The 13,280-nt window shown below is 53.5% G+C and overlaps 4 protein-coding genes across 4 annotated transcripts; 3 read left to right on the top strand and 1 right to left on the bottom strand.

Annotated features, from left to right (window-relative positions):
• Nucleotides 1-359: 359 nt before the first annotated feature.
• Nucleotides 360-1,335, top strand: PG986_007890 (GTP-binding nuclear protein GSP1/Ran; the record flags this gene model as incomplete). The annotated part of the gene is made up of 5 exons (XM_066844112.1): nucleotides 360-425; nucleotides 567-659; nucleotides 729-882; nucleotides 937-1,142; nucleotides 1,243-1,335. 5 exons carry the CDS (start codon nucleotides 360-362, stop codon nucleotides 1,333-1,335), a joined length of 612 nt encoding a protein of 203 aa, XP_066700224.1.
• Nucleotides 1,336-4,916: 3,581 nt separating this feature from the next.
• PG986_007889 (calcium-translocating P-type ATPase) lies at nucleotides 4,917-8,128 on the top strand (the record flags this gene model as incomplete). The annotated part of the gene is made up of 4 exons (XM_066844111.1): nucleotides 4,917-5,034; nucleotides 5,115-5,272; nucleotides 5,351-7,977; nucleotides 8,038-8,128. 4 exons carry the CDS (start codon nucleotides 4,917-4,919, stop codon nucleotides 8,126-8,128), a joined length of 2,994 nt encoding a protein of 997 aa, XP_066700223.1.
• Nucleotides 8,129-8,756: 628 nt separating this feature from the next.
• Nucleotides 8,757-9,726, bottom strand: PG986_007888 (uncharacterized protein; the record flags this gene model as incomplete). Its single annotated transcript, XM_066844110.1, has 4 exons — nucleotides 8,757-8,900; nucleotides 8,992-9,443; nucleotides 9,623-9,641; nucleotides 9,724-9,726. 4 exons carry the CDS (start codon nucleotides 9,724-9,726, stop codon nucleotides 8,757-8,759), a joined length of 618 nt encoding a protein of 205 aa, XP_066700222.1.
• A 935-nt stretch (nucleotides 9,727-10,661) lies between these two features.
• PG986_007887 (ubx domain-containing protein) lies at nucleotides 10,662-12,161 on the top strand (the record flags this gene model as incomplete). Its single annotated transcript, XM_066844109.1, has 1 exon — nucleotides 10,662-12,161. One exon carries the CDS (start codon nucleotides 10,662-10,664, stop codon nucleotides 12,159-12,161), a length of 1,500 nt encoding a protein of 499 aa, XP_066700221.1.
• Between the last annotated feature and the right edge of the window lie 1,119 nt (nucleotides 12,162-13,280).

Here is a 13,280-nt window from a genome sequence, read left to right as displayed (position 1 = left end):
AAAATCAACCAAGGAAAAAGGCAACCCGACCATTGGTCTGCTATTCCCTCTATCCTTCTCCCATCTCACCACATCACAGCATCCGACAAGACAAGGTACGTCTCAACCCACCTCAACCGAAGCCCAACCCGATCCTGCTGCTGCCAGCATTGAATGCCGCCAGCCCGCCTTCGTTAAAAAAAAAAATCAAGTGGACATCGTTCGAACCGTCTGCCAACCAACCCCTCCTTCACTGCTGCTGTTCCCAAAGCTTTCCCACACAAAACACACCTACACCCCCCGCTAACTCACTTGCGCCCAGTCCGACGTTTGTGTCTGTTTACATCACCACATCCTGACAACAGCCCAGTTCGTTCATCATGGCTGCTCAAACAAACTCCCCGACCTTCAAGTTGGTCCTCGTCGGTGATGGTGGTACCGGCAAGGTAAGTGCAGAAAAAAAAAATACACTCCTCTCCCTCACTTATCGTCGTGCCTTCGATGTGGGGTCACCGCCTCCCCTGCGACAAAACTTGACATCTCTCTTCTGATCTCAACAGCATGCTGACGTATAAATCGACCTGTAGACCACCTTCGTCAAGCGTCATTTGACCGGTGAATTCGAGAAGAAGTACATGGCCACCCTCGGTGTCGAGGTTCACCCTCTGGGCTTCACCACAGTAAGCCACCATCCGACCCAACACTCCATCACCTCGGCAAATCGCGCAGCATACTGACATCTTCAAAAGAACTTCGGCCAGATCACCTTCGATGTCTGGGACACTGCTGGTCAGGAGAAGTTCGGTGGTCTCCGCGATGGTTACTACATCAACGGACAGTGCGGTATCATCATGTTCGATGTCACTTCCCGCATCACCTACAAGAACGTTCCCAACTGGCACCGTGAGTAGACCGACACCAGCACATTGCGCCCGCTGTATTCTAACGTGACAATAGGCGATCTCGTCCGTGTCTGCGAGAACATCCCCATCGTCCTGTGCGGCAACAAGGTTGATGTGAAGGAGCGCAAGGTCAAGGCCAAGACCATCACCTTCCACCGAAAGAAGAACCTGCAGTACTACGATATCTCGGCGAAGTCCAACTACAACTTCGAGAAGCCCTTCCTGTGGCTCGCTCGCAAGCTGGTCGGCAACCCATCTCTGGTCAGTACTACCACTGGATACACAACACTTTATCTTTGCGTTTGCTAACATCATCTGTAGGAATTCGTCGCTGCTCCCGCTCTTGCCCCCTACTGCCCAGGTCGACGAGAAGCTTCTCGAGGAGTACCGCAAGGAGATGGAGGATGCTGCTGCTATGCCTCTGCCCGGTGAGGAGGAGGACGACGATTTGTAAACAGCCTGTTACGACGAAACGATCATTAGTGGTTGCTCTGGTGTGTCAACCTGTCGTGGCTTGGCGATGCCTCCGTCCCTCCTGCTATACTCCTTGGCAATGCCGGACTTGATGGGCCACGATAGTGCAGCTGGATTCAGCATGGATAGAGAATTGGGCGGCGAAAACGAGAACTTGCGCGCCCACGCTCTGGATTGGAGATGATACTCTTTAATGAGAAAATGGCAGACATTCACACGCATTGCTGCATCTGCAGCTTCTAGATAGCACCATACGTAGACATGACGAGAAGCGATCATTCTTCCCCAAAAGCTTTCTCTCCCCACACCGCGTTTCTCACCATCTCTTGGCCTGGCGTTTTGACTACACTCTCGAGGCAGCCTTTGGTTCATCTGGGTCAATATGGATATTCGAGACCAACAACCTCTGCCACTGGCATATTCGTTTAACACAATCGATTGTCAGTCACCCTAAGGCACAGCAACCACCCAAGACCTGGCCTACCCTAGAAGCCGGAGAAGTTGGAAGGTACCGAAGGGGGCTGGCCTCAACCCGTAGTCGTTAATAATGGAGAATCCCGTGGAAGAACAGCAACAATGCAATGTCGGCGGGTACATCGCTCTTGAGAGCTGCTGGACCATAGAGCATTGTTCTAACCGAATGCACCAGTGAACGATGCTCGCCTTGGGTGATGCACCAGCCGAGTGTGTGGCAAGATTGGAAAACCTAGTCGTGCGGCACCATGATCTCTCATGCTTCCATCAGCCATTGCATCAAGTGTTCCGTGTTTGCAAACACACATGGAGGAGTGCCGGTACATCCTGCCGACGTCGAAGATCACCGCTCTTATACTTTTACGAGCATCGATGCTTTCTTAGCGTCTCCCAGGGACAGAGCCTCGCTATGATGCACGTATCGGGCCCGGCCGTTCTCTCCATTGCGAGGAAGCTCCTCTCTCACTTGGCGTTGGACGGCAGCGGTCCCACCGACAGTGTATAAGAAAGACGGGACACTGGAGTAGGTGCCTTTTGTATCGATACCTCCTGCACTTTGGCGAGGCTAGCGAGGCGATTGCATCATGTTTGCCTATCATATGGTCGTCAATCTTTGCGACGAAGGACCCCGGCTCTTATATGCATATGGGTTCCGTACGTGTCTTGGGGTAGGATGTTCAGCCCTTCCGTTTATGATGGGTTACAGACAACTCACTGGTTCATGATATGATGCTTGGCACATTTTTTTTACCAGCCTCGTGATTAATAATGCGTATTGGTGGCTTAATAAGTCATTAGTAGTGGACAACCTGTGAATATCTTGTACAGCGCGTACTTATAATGAGTTGATTATAGCGGCACGAGTGAAGCGGTCAGGTATATGCATAAGGACGATCACGTATACCACTACGACTACGATATGCCTTATGCTTAGAAGAAGTGTAAATGTAGTGTGTGCCCATGCGTTGGGTATACGCTTACTTCCGCAACATACGAGCACCCAGCGACAAAAGTAAATAGAGCAAAGAAGACAAGAAAAACCAAATTACCCGCCATGATAACACACAGGCTGTCTCATGAATGCCCGCTTGGGGGTTTCGGTTACTCGTGAGGGGGCGAGAAATGCAGCACTCGAGAAAACGTACGCAGCATGTCGACCGGTAGATTGACAAATATATAACATAAAATCTTCACGCATCCAACCCCTGGTTGCTTAAATTTAGCTCCCCAAGCTCTGAGCGACTTCTTCGAAGACGCAGTGGACGTTAGATCAGATCCCCCACAAACAAGGCTGCGCTTGGCATCGCATGGCCACGCATATAAGCCCAGTGACGTTTTTACCAAACTTTGCAGTATCTATGGAGTCGACTGGTTTCAAGCGCATCATCTACCATCCGACGTATCCAATGCGTCAAGGAAGGGTCGGAGAGCCCGTGGACTTGGTGAACGGCACGGCCGAAGCACCGGATAACCGGCCCCGGGGTGGGTACGGCGCCCCATCTGCCGCGCGTACGCCAAGGCATCGGCCGTGGGATGCAGGCCTGAGAAAAAGTCTGTGGAAGTTTCGATCTTGCACTTGATACGTCATTGCGAAACCGCCGGCCCAAGGGCCGATATTGGTAATTTTTTTTATGTTGAGTTTGGTTCAGTCGATTTGTCAGGCAACAAGCAGTGCGATGACAATAACATAAGCATCTTGGGCAAGGTCGACACCCGATCCTCCAACTATAGCAAACGCGTCTACTAGTACCCCTCGAGATCGGCGTGGGATTGGGGGAAAGGAAAGGCAAAGGAGAAGGCCAGACGGAAGACGCCAGTGAGATGCGAGAAGCCCGGAAAAAAGGCCGCACTGCTCATTACTCGAAAAAGAGTACTCTGCAAAACCGCTAGCAGCTGCACTGCAGATGCAAGTGGGCAGGGCGGGCAGCGGGCTTGCAGTTGAAGAGCTTTCAGCTTTGGCACGGGTATCAATGGATGGACGTATTGATGTACGGTTACGGTAGGCCCAGCCAGTCCAGCCCAGGCGTATCTCCCAAACGGACGTCACAAATAAGACAAAAACGTGGGCTGCTCTGCTGCTGGTACCTTTGGTACGTACATACATGTTGGAGAGATAGATCGTCAAGAAATAGAAGAGAACACTGGCACTGCGTTCCATAGGTGCCTTCACTACCTACACCGAAAGCAGTATTTGGGACAAGGTCTCACTCCTTCGCATCTGACGCTGACCAATCCTCGAGCGATACAAGTCCGTCTCAAGCCAGCCGCCTAAGACTTCTAGTTTGGCAGGAAGACAGCAGCCTTGCACTAGGATCTGATTCAAGGTGCGGTACCTACTACAGTATGCTCGTTGATGCAGGGCATGACATAGCGTCGAGGCCAATCATGGGGCGCTCAAGCACCAGCAAAAGCGCCCCTCCACCAACCAGGGTCCAGTGGTTCTGCAGGGTATCGGGATGGATAGCCGGGGGCAGGCCCAGAAACAAAGCGTGGAGCCGCTGCTAATCGAGTTTGGGAGCTGAGCTAGCCCGACCTCTGGTGCAGTGGTGCTGTGCTAAGAACACGTTGTTACTTGCGCCGCAGGATTCCATGATAGCGACTGATAGGCAGCTCGGCTACGGTACAGTACCGCCCTCATCGTATAGACCAAGGCAACGGGCCCATTTCGAGAGCATCTGCCACCCGACTCGACTTGACTTCTCCCCGCCCACCCTCGCAACATCATCTTCTCTTTTCCCCTTCACACATTTCTTATCTGTCCTTCTTTACTGACCTGGTAGAGTGTGTGGCAAGTCTAGAAGCTGCTGTCTGAAAAGAACATGTGGCAGCTGTGAATAGCTGGACTGAACTGAACCGAACTTTGACCTTTGCATCGAAGCTCTCACTCCCACCACCTCGACCTCGACCTCAGCCTACGTTACGGTTACCCAGCCACACCCACCCGCGGCGCATGGTTGGCAAGATCTCAAGCTAGTCGACGAGATCTCCCTTATCACCCATACTCCTTGGCGACAACTTTCCCTACACATCTTCGGCGACGTCCCCCTGTACAACGAAAGAACAGCAGCCTTCGCCCAGCGCACCGTCATGGACGACGCGTTCGCAAAGACCACTGAAGCGGTCTTGGCCCACTTCAAGGTCGATGCCGCAAAGGGTCTGACGGACGAGCAGGTCATTGACCAGAGGACCAAGCATGGCAAAAACTGTATGCAAACTCATGGCCCCCCCTTTGATTGTCGAACAAGAGTTTAGGGTGCACGACTGACACTCATACTCTGCTTTTAGCTATTGCGGAAGAACCACCCACGCCGCTGTGGGAACTCATTCTCGAGCAGTTCAAGGACCAGCTGGTCCTGATCCTGCTCGGTTCTGCAGCCGTCTCTTTTGTGCTAGCTCTCTTTGAGGAAGAGGGCGGCTGGAGCGCGTTTGTTGACCCTGCTGTCGTACGTCCTGCCTTCGTTGGCAACCAACCTTCTTCGTAGTGCATATGGGCAAGTGGCTAACCCGTGTCGTTCCTATAGATCCTGACCATTCTTATACTCAATGCTGTCGTCGGTGTCTCGCAAGAAAGCAGCGCCGAAAAGGCCATCGCCGCACTCCAGGAATACTCGGCCAACGAGGCCAACGTCATCAGAAACAATGGAGCCATTTCCCGGGTCAAGGCCGAGGAGTTGGTTCCCGGTGATCTCATCTCCATCTCCGTCGGTGACAGAATCCCCGCCGATTGCAGAATTATCTCGGTTCAAAGCAACAGTTTCTCTGTCGACCAGGCTGTCTTGACGGGAGAGAGTGAAAGTGTTCAGAAGGATTTCCGCGCAGTTGTCAAGGACGAGAAGGCTGTTCTTCAGGACCAGGTCAACATCCTCTTCTCGGGAACAACCGTGGTTACTGGACGCGCCAAGGCTATCGTTGTTCTGACTGGCTCCAACACTGCTATTGGTGACATCCATGAGAGCATCACCGCCCAGATCTCGGAGCCTACCCCTCTTAAGCAAAAGCTCAACGATTTCGGTGATTCTCTGGCCAAGGTTATTACTGTCATCTGTATCCTGGTGTGGTTGATCAACATCCCCCATTTCGCTGATCCCAGCCATGGAAACTGGACCAAAGGTGCCATCTACTACTTGAAAATCGCTGTTTCTCTGGGTGTTGCAGCTATCCCCGAAGGTCTCGCCGTCGTCATCACCACCTGCCTTGCCCTCGGCACGCGCAAGATGGCCGCCAAGAACGCCGTGGTTCGAAGCTTGCCCTCCGTCGAGACTCTTGGAAGCTGCAGTGTCATCTGCTCGGACAAGACTGGTACTCTGACTACCAACCAAATGAGCGTCAGCAAGATTGTCTACATCTCCGAGAACGGTTCCGATTTGGAAGAGCTGGATGTCGAGGGTACCACCTTTGCCCCCAAGGGTTCCATCATGAGCAACGGAAAGGTCGTCCAGGACCTTTCCCAAAGTTCTAAGACTATTGGACAAATGACCGAGGTTGCTGCTCTCTGTAACGACGCTCGCCTGGCCTATGACGCACGCAGCGGAAACTTCTCCAACGTTGGCGAGCCTACTGAGGGCGCTCTCCGTGTTCTGGCCGAGAAGGTTGGTCCTTGTGCACCGGCAAACAGCAACCCTGAAGACTGCATCCACCACGCCAGTTCATGGTACGAGCAGAAGTTCCCCAGACTTTCTACATTCGAATTCTCCCGTGACCGTAAGAGTATGTCGGTACTTGTTCAGAACGGCCAGCAGCAAAAGCTCTTGGTTAAGGGTGCCCCCGAGTCCATTATTGAGAGATGCTCGCACACCCTTGTTGGCACTGACGGAAAGCGCGTGGCCCTTGACAAGAAGCTTCAGGACCTCCTCATGACTGAGGTTGTCGAATATGGTAACCGTGGTCTCCGAGTTATTGCCCTTGCTAGCATTGACAACGTCGGCTCGAACGCTCTGCTCAAGAATGCCAAGTCCACGGCTGAATATGCTCAAATCGAACAGAATATGACTCTTCTCGGTCTTGTTGGTATGCTTGATCCTCCTCGTCCTGAGGTCTCCAAGGCCATCAAGAAGTGTAAGGATGCTGGAATTCGTGTCATTGTCATCACTGGAGACAACCGCAACACTGCCGAAAGCATCTGCCGATCGATTGGTGTATTTGGCCAGAACGAGGATCTCACCGGCAAGAGCTTCACTGGAAGAGAGTTTGACAACCTCAGCCCTGGAGAGCAGCTTGAGGCTGCCAAGAAGGCCTCCCTGTTCTCTCGTGTCGAGCCCAGCCACAAGTCGAAGCTCGTCGACCTCCTCCAATCTCTGGGCGAGGTTGTTGCCATGACTGGAGACGGTGTTAACGATGCACCTGCGCTCAAGAAGGCTGATATTGGTGTTGCTATGGGTTCTGGTACTGATGTGTCCCGCTTGGCTGCCGACATGGTGCTCGCCGATGATAACTTTGCCACCATCGAGGTTGCCATTGAGGAGGGTCGTTCCATCTACAACAACACCCAACAGTTCATCCGCTACCTGATCTCGTCCAACATTGGAGAAGTTGTCTCTATCTTCCTCACTGCCGCTCTTGGCATGCCTGAAGCTCTCATCCCTGTCCAGCTCCTGTGGGTCAACCTGGTCACTGACGGTCTCCCTGCCACTGCTCTGTCCTTCAACCCGCCCGACCATGACATCATGAAGCGATCTCCCAGAAAGCGAGACGAGGCACTCATTGGCGGCTGGTTGTTCTTCCGCTACCTGGTTATTGGCGTCTACGTTGGTCTTGCCACAGTTGCCGGGTATGCCTGGTGGTTCATGTACAACGCCGAGGGTCCTCAGATCGGCTTCTGGCAGCTCTCTCACTTCCACCGTTGCTCTGCGGACTTCCCTGAAATTGGCTGCGAAATCTTCGGTAACGAAATGGCCAAGTCGGCGTCTACAGTGTCGCTCTCGATTCTTGTTGTCATTGAGATGTTCAACGCCATGAATGCTCTTTCCTCGAGCGAGTCGCTTCTGACCCTGCCTCTGTGGGCAAACATGATGCTCGTCTACGCCATTGCCCTCTCCATGGCCCTGCACTTTGCGCTGCTCTACGTTCCGTTCTTGCAGGGTCTGTTCTCCATCCTGCCCCTGAACTGGAACGAATGGAAGGCAGTGCTGATTATCAGTGCTCCTGTTATGTAAGTTCTTCTCCCCTCTTGACCTGATTCATGATTTTTGTTTGCTAATACGTCTACTAGTCTCATCGACGAGGTGCTCAAGTTTGTAGAGAGAGCGTACTTCATCCAGACGATACCGGTCGAGGTGTCCAAGGAGAAGAAGCAGGCTTAGAAGCAAAGCTCTCGCATCTGAAACAAAATGTTTCCGGCGAGACACTAGATAGATGACTGCCTAGATTAAACGTATCATACAGAGGGAAGTTAGGAGGCCGTTGCATCAGCGTGCCGAAAGAAAAGCACATAGCATCAGCTCTCAAGATCATAGAGAAGGAAAACCCAGAAATCTGTTATTCAAACCAACTGAATGTATCGATTGTCCCCTCCAGCCATTGAGCGTTTGTTTTGCCATCAGTTTAGTCACAATTCTGATAGCCCAAGTCTACGAGGGCTCCAGCCAATGTATCTACTTGGCATTCTGTAGAGAACAAAATGACACCTCCAGGTCGAGTGTTTAAGGGCAACTATAAGGCCCAGCACAGATAAGTAGTAAGTGTACGTGATTCAACATCTCATTAATCGAAACGTGGCATATGATGGTACAGATACGGCCGGCTTTTCGAGCCACATGCCGCATGTAGAGGATGGTTAATTCCCATGGTCTCGTCCATCTTCTATGGTCCTTGCCATTGCAAAGATATGCTCTTTTCTGGCGGAGCTGCTTGGTCTCGTTACTGCAGGCCGAAAAGGAACCTGCAAATCCTGCTCGTGACGACTTTCTCCCATCCGCTCCCGTGCCCCATTTAGTCTTGTCGGCCCTTCAATAACCGCTTGGTGACCTTGTTCTTCTCGATGATGTAAACATGCGCTCCCCAGCCCGAAAGGGCATCTCTGTCGACGGCGCTCAGCAAGGCTTGCGAGATGGTCTCGAACAGATCCTCCGGTCCCTGCAGGTTGAGAGAGTTCATATTTGTTAGTCAATGGCCTTATTGCCTCTTGGGGAGGAAGGCGACCAAAATAAGGGAGAGCAGGACGTACCAGATCGGGCTCCCACAGGCTCTCGCACATGCCGAAGAGCTGCTCGTTGGCAGTGCCGCTCACGATGAAGTCCTTGGCGAAGTCGATGCAGCCGATGCTGTCGAAGCCGCAGATGAAGGGCTTGCCCGACTTGGGCTCGAGGCCGGCGACGACGGGGCTGACGAAGTAGGGGCCGAAGCGGCGCTCGTAGAGGGACGAGGAGACGAGGTTGGCGAAGGTGGTGGGGGCGATGTTGCGCTCCTCGCGCAGGCGGTACATGTTGACCTTGTAGCGGAACAGGTCCGAGACGGTGGCCACGTCGGTCGCGAGGCCCGTCAGGCCGAGGAAGACGTCGCCGTACTGGAAGATCTTGGGGAAGTTGTTGGATATCGTCAGGGCCTGCAGGCCCAGCCGCAGGTCGCACGCGACGGCCACGCAGTCCTTGCCCACCATGGCTACGCAGGCGCCGCCGTCTGTTGGTGGCGGTGGTGTCGGGTTAGCATCTAGGCTGGTTCTTCTTGTTTGTTTGTGTGCTCTCGTGTGTCTGCCTGTATTGTCTCTACGGGTGTATCCGGTAGGAACAAGAGGTGGTGATGATGTATGCAGGACAGGGTAACAATTCGGGCTGGGGTAGTTGGAATAGACAACGTACTTATCGAGAATGGTGACGACTGCGGGTGTTGGAGAGCTTCGTTAGCTATAGCTGTTCACAACACGACGACATGACGGGCAATGCAGCAGCAGCAAGCTTACCATGGTGACTGGGATTCGGACTTGAATGAAGCTGTCAATCAAAGACTGTGACGTAGACTCGTTCGGGGAGATTGACAGAGGTGGTCGATGGCCGAAGTGGTCGTCGTGATGCGGATGGTTGAATGGGCGGGTTGGTCTTGGTCTGTCTGGAGAGCTCCAGTTCCAGTTGGTGTCGTATCGGGTCGTTGATAGAGCGCCAGGCTGAGGCTCGGTTCGTCAGTGTCCAGGACCCAAGGTCGGGCAGGTTGGGGCAAGGCAAGGCAATCACAGTATGGCGCGGCTGCTGTTGTCAGCTAGCGGGAGTTGGGAGTTGCTGAGGAGTACCTGGGTAGGGGGGACATCTCCCTGTAGGTACCTGCTGGATAGTGCTGTAGATGCTGTAAACACAGGTATCGACAGGGGGGTGGCCCCAAAGCTCAGGCCAGATTTAGTAGCAGCTTTGCCGCGGTGGGTTAGCGCGTTTGCCCCTCCGATGCAAGTAGGTGCCTACCTACCTACAGTACAGTACCTACCTGCAATACCAGCGCAACTACGTAAAGCACCACCGCCGCTATCAGATTGATTGATCCAGCCCAGACGGCATTGATGCAACAGCTGGAGCTTACGAAACTACCGCTTGACTTCTAAACCATTCCCTCGACTTCTCTTGTCTCCGGGCTCGATATCGTTTTCCAGGAAGGGCCATACACGTCCTGTATCCCAAGAGTAGCATCTTGTACAGCTCGCTCTGCCTTGTCGAACCCCCCACCCTCGGCCGGCTCACACCCGCCAGCTGCGTACTCGAACGAACCGATATCCCATGACCAAGCAACCTAGCTAGAGAGGCTTTCCTCCCGTGCCTGGCTGGCCACCCGCCTTAAATACACTACATACCTACATACTACACCTCCCTTTGGGTGCTGTAGAAGACCCCTGCGCAAGGAAGACTTTCATCCAATATGGCAACCAATGTGAAGGTCATTTCGACCGACCTGCGCCAGGCTACCATCAAGGTCAACCCGGGCACCTACCTGACCGAAGTCCTCGAGCAAGCCTGCACCAAGTTTGGCCTCCCCGCCGACAAGTACCTCCTGAAGCACAAGCAGAAGCAGCTTGACTTGTCCAACACCTACCGCAGCGCCGGCCTGATCCCCGGCGCGAAGCTCGAGCTCGTCGTCCGCTCCAAGACCCCGTCCGCCATCAACATAGCACTCGACCTGCCCCAAAGGGAAGCACAACTCGCCGGCACAAGGAGGGTGACCGAGAAGCTGTCGAGCGACGTCACGATATGGAAGGTCCTACGCCATTTTGAAAGCCACATCCTGAAGGGGAAGGGCGTCAACATCACTGGTCGAGGCGAACCGCAAATAAGCAATGGCGGCACGCAGGGGGGCGGGCAGCTATATTACGAGACACCCGTGCTGCAGATCGAGCAGAGGTCATTCTCGACCTTTGTCGACTTCCAGAAGACGCTGGCCCAGCTGGGATACAACTCTGGCAATGTCTTGATACGTCTGTCGTTCCAGAAGACCGATAAGACATTCGCGGATGCCACGGCTGACATATCCCAATATTTCCAAGAGGAGGAGCAAGCCACCAAAGAGGCCGCCGAGGAACCAGTGAAAGAGGAGCATGCGGAAGCGTCTGACTCTGCAGCCGGTGCACCTGCTGCAGAGCCTCTGCAAGACCACGTTTCCAGCTCCGTAGCAGATGCCCAAGACACCTTGCAAGGCGACAGCATAGACTCAAACCAGGAAGGCCCAGACCAAATGGACGTTGAAGCAACACCCAGTGATCCGCTGCAGCCCGTTTCCGTCTTCGCGGCCCCTTCGTCCTCTACCCCTCACGCAGCCCACACCACGGAGTCGGATGATATATATACGCCCGGCATCGTGCATGCACAGCTTCACCAACAACGACTGAAGATCGCAGGCCAGAACAAGCGCTTGCTGTCGGACCAGGAGCTTGCCGAAGAGGAGGCCGAGAGGCAGACTAAACTAGCCGCGGTTAAGGAGGTGAAGGTACGTGTCCGCTTCCCGGACAACACGCAGGCTACTTGGGCCATACACCCCGACAACACCGGCGAGTTCTTATACAATGCCGTCCGCGGAGTCATGGCCGTCCAGGGCGCCAAGTTCAAGCTCGTTCCAGCCGGCGCCAAGGTCCCCATCCGGGACGACGGCACCAAGCTGATTGCAGGCTACAGCCTTGCGGGTAGTACCGTGGTCAATCTGCTCTGGGACGACTCGGTCTCGCCGGAGACGCGTAAGCAGCCCTTCCTCGAGGCCGACACCTCGCGCCGGGCAAGAGAGGTGGAGATACCCGAGATTCCGCAAGGCGAAGAAGAGGCGGAGCCGGCACCGGGTCCGAGCAAGGGCAATGCGGACGGCAAGCCAAAGGGCGACGGTGGCTCTAAGAAGGGGATGCCTAAGTGGCTGAAGCTGCCCGGTAAGAAATAGGATCAGCTCCTTCTGATGATGCTCCAACGTGTCTAGGATACAATAATGTCTGCATTCGAGGGGCCGAAATGGGTTAAAAAATAAATAGTGGTCACTTTAGCGTATGGATAGGATAAGATATGCATCATGATGTTTATGAATGACAGGGCATAAGCGATGGTTATAGGCCTATAACCGATCTGTAGGTAGTTTACATTCCTGGGTCAAATAGCGCAATCGATGTTACCAAGAAGCGTGTCAATAGACCGACCATATGAATAAAGCATACCTTACTCAGCCCTTCACAATTTGTGTGTGAGATTGGCCAGTAGTGACGCACCATTGTAGACAAAACAGCCCCGAGACGTATGTGGGCGGGAGGACTCTGACCGAAAGGTAGCTTAAGGGCAACGAAAAAGAGACTTACGTCCGCAAAGGCAATCATTTCAAGGGTATTTTACGGGCCAGGGATCTGTCACGCATCTGTCACCGAAGCCTGGCAGGAGGCAATGTACCAAGGAGGTTTTGCTGGAAGATTTTTTGCTTTATGAGATTTTGTCTGCACTGGAAAATCTGACCATAGCCAGCCCTGACAGGTTTTCTGCAATAGCGAGCCGACAGTGAAGACAGGTGTGGTATACACCAGCCTATCGCCATAGCCGTCGAACACTACCCAGCTGTGCCCAGGGTTCACCTGTCAGGTCGTCAGAAACCCTCGAGAAGACTCGGGGTTTTACGGCGTACAGTTTGCGCGGATCCCGGATACTTGCGTTGGGGGACGAACCCAGTAAGTGGTTGGGGGGCAAACGCGATTCGCGATATCTCTGGAAGGGGGAACAAGACACAGAAATTCAAAGGAGAAGAAAAAACACTGCAGGATATAGGAAAACCCGGAGTCCATATTGACCATCAATAGTCCTTTCGAGAGACACCGCGACTCATTTTCGGCGAAACTCTTCTTTCATCATTGACAACCAGACCAGGGGAAGGGGGAGGGTTCGGAAGAACACACAGCCAGTGATGAAACTAATGGTGATGCCAACTGTAGACAAGACGTACGAACTACTGCGCGCGCAGTCTCTTCTACCACGTGCGGTCAAGGGGGAAATAAGAACCATGGCCTGCATTTTCCTGCCCTGC

Source organism: Apiospora aurea (genome assembly GCF_038362705.1).
Source record: "Apiospora aurea strain CBS 24483 chromosome Unknown utg000005l_segment0_segment0, whole genome shotgun sequence".
Classification (NCBI taxonomy): Eukaryota; Fungi; Ascomycota; class Sordariomycetes; order Amphisphaeriales; family Apiosporaceae; genus Apiospora; species Apiospora aurea.
The sequence above is the reverse complement of the archived record's forward strand: the minus strand, read 5'-3'. Positions and strand labels throughout refer to the sequence as shown.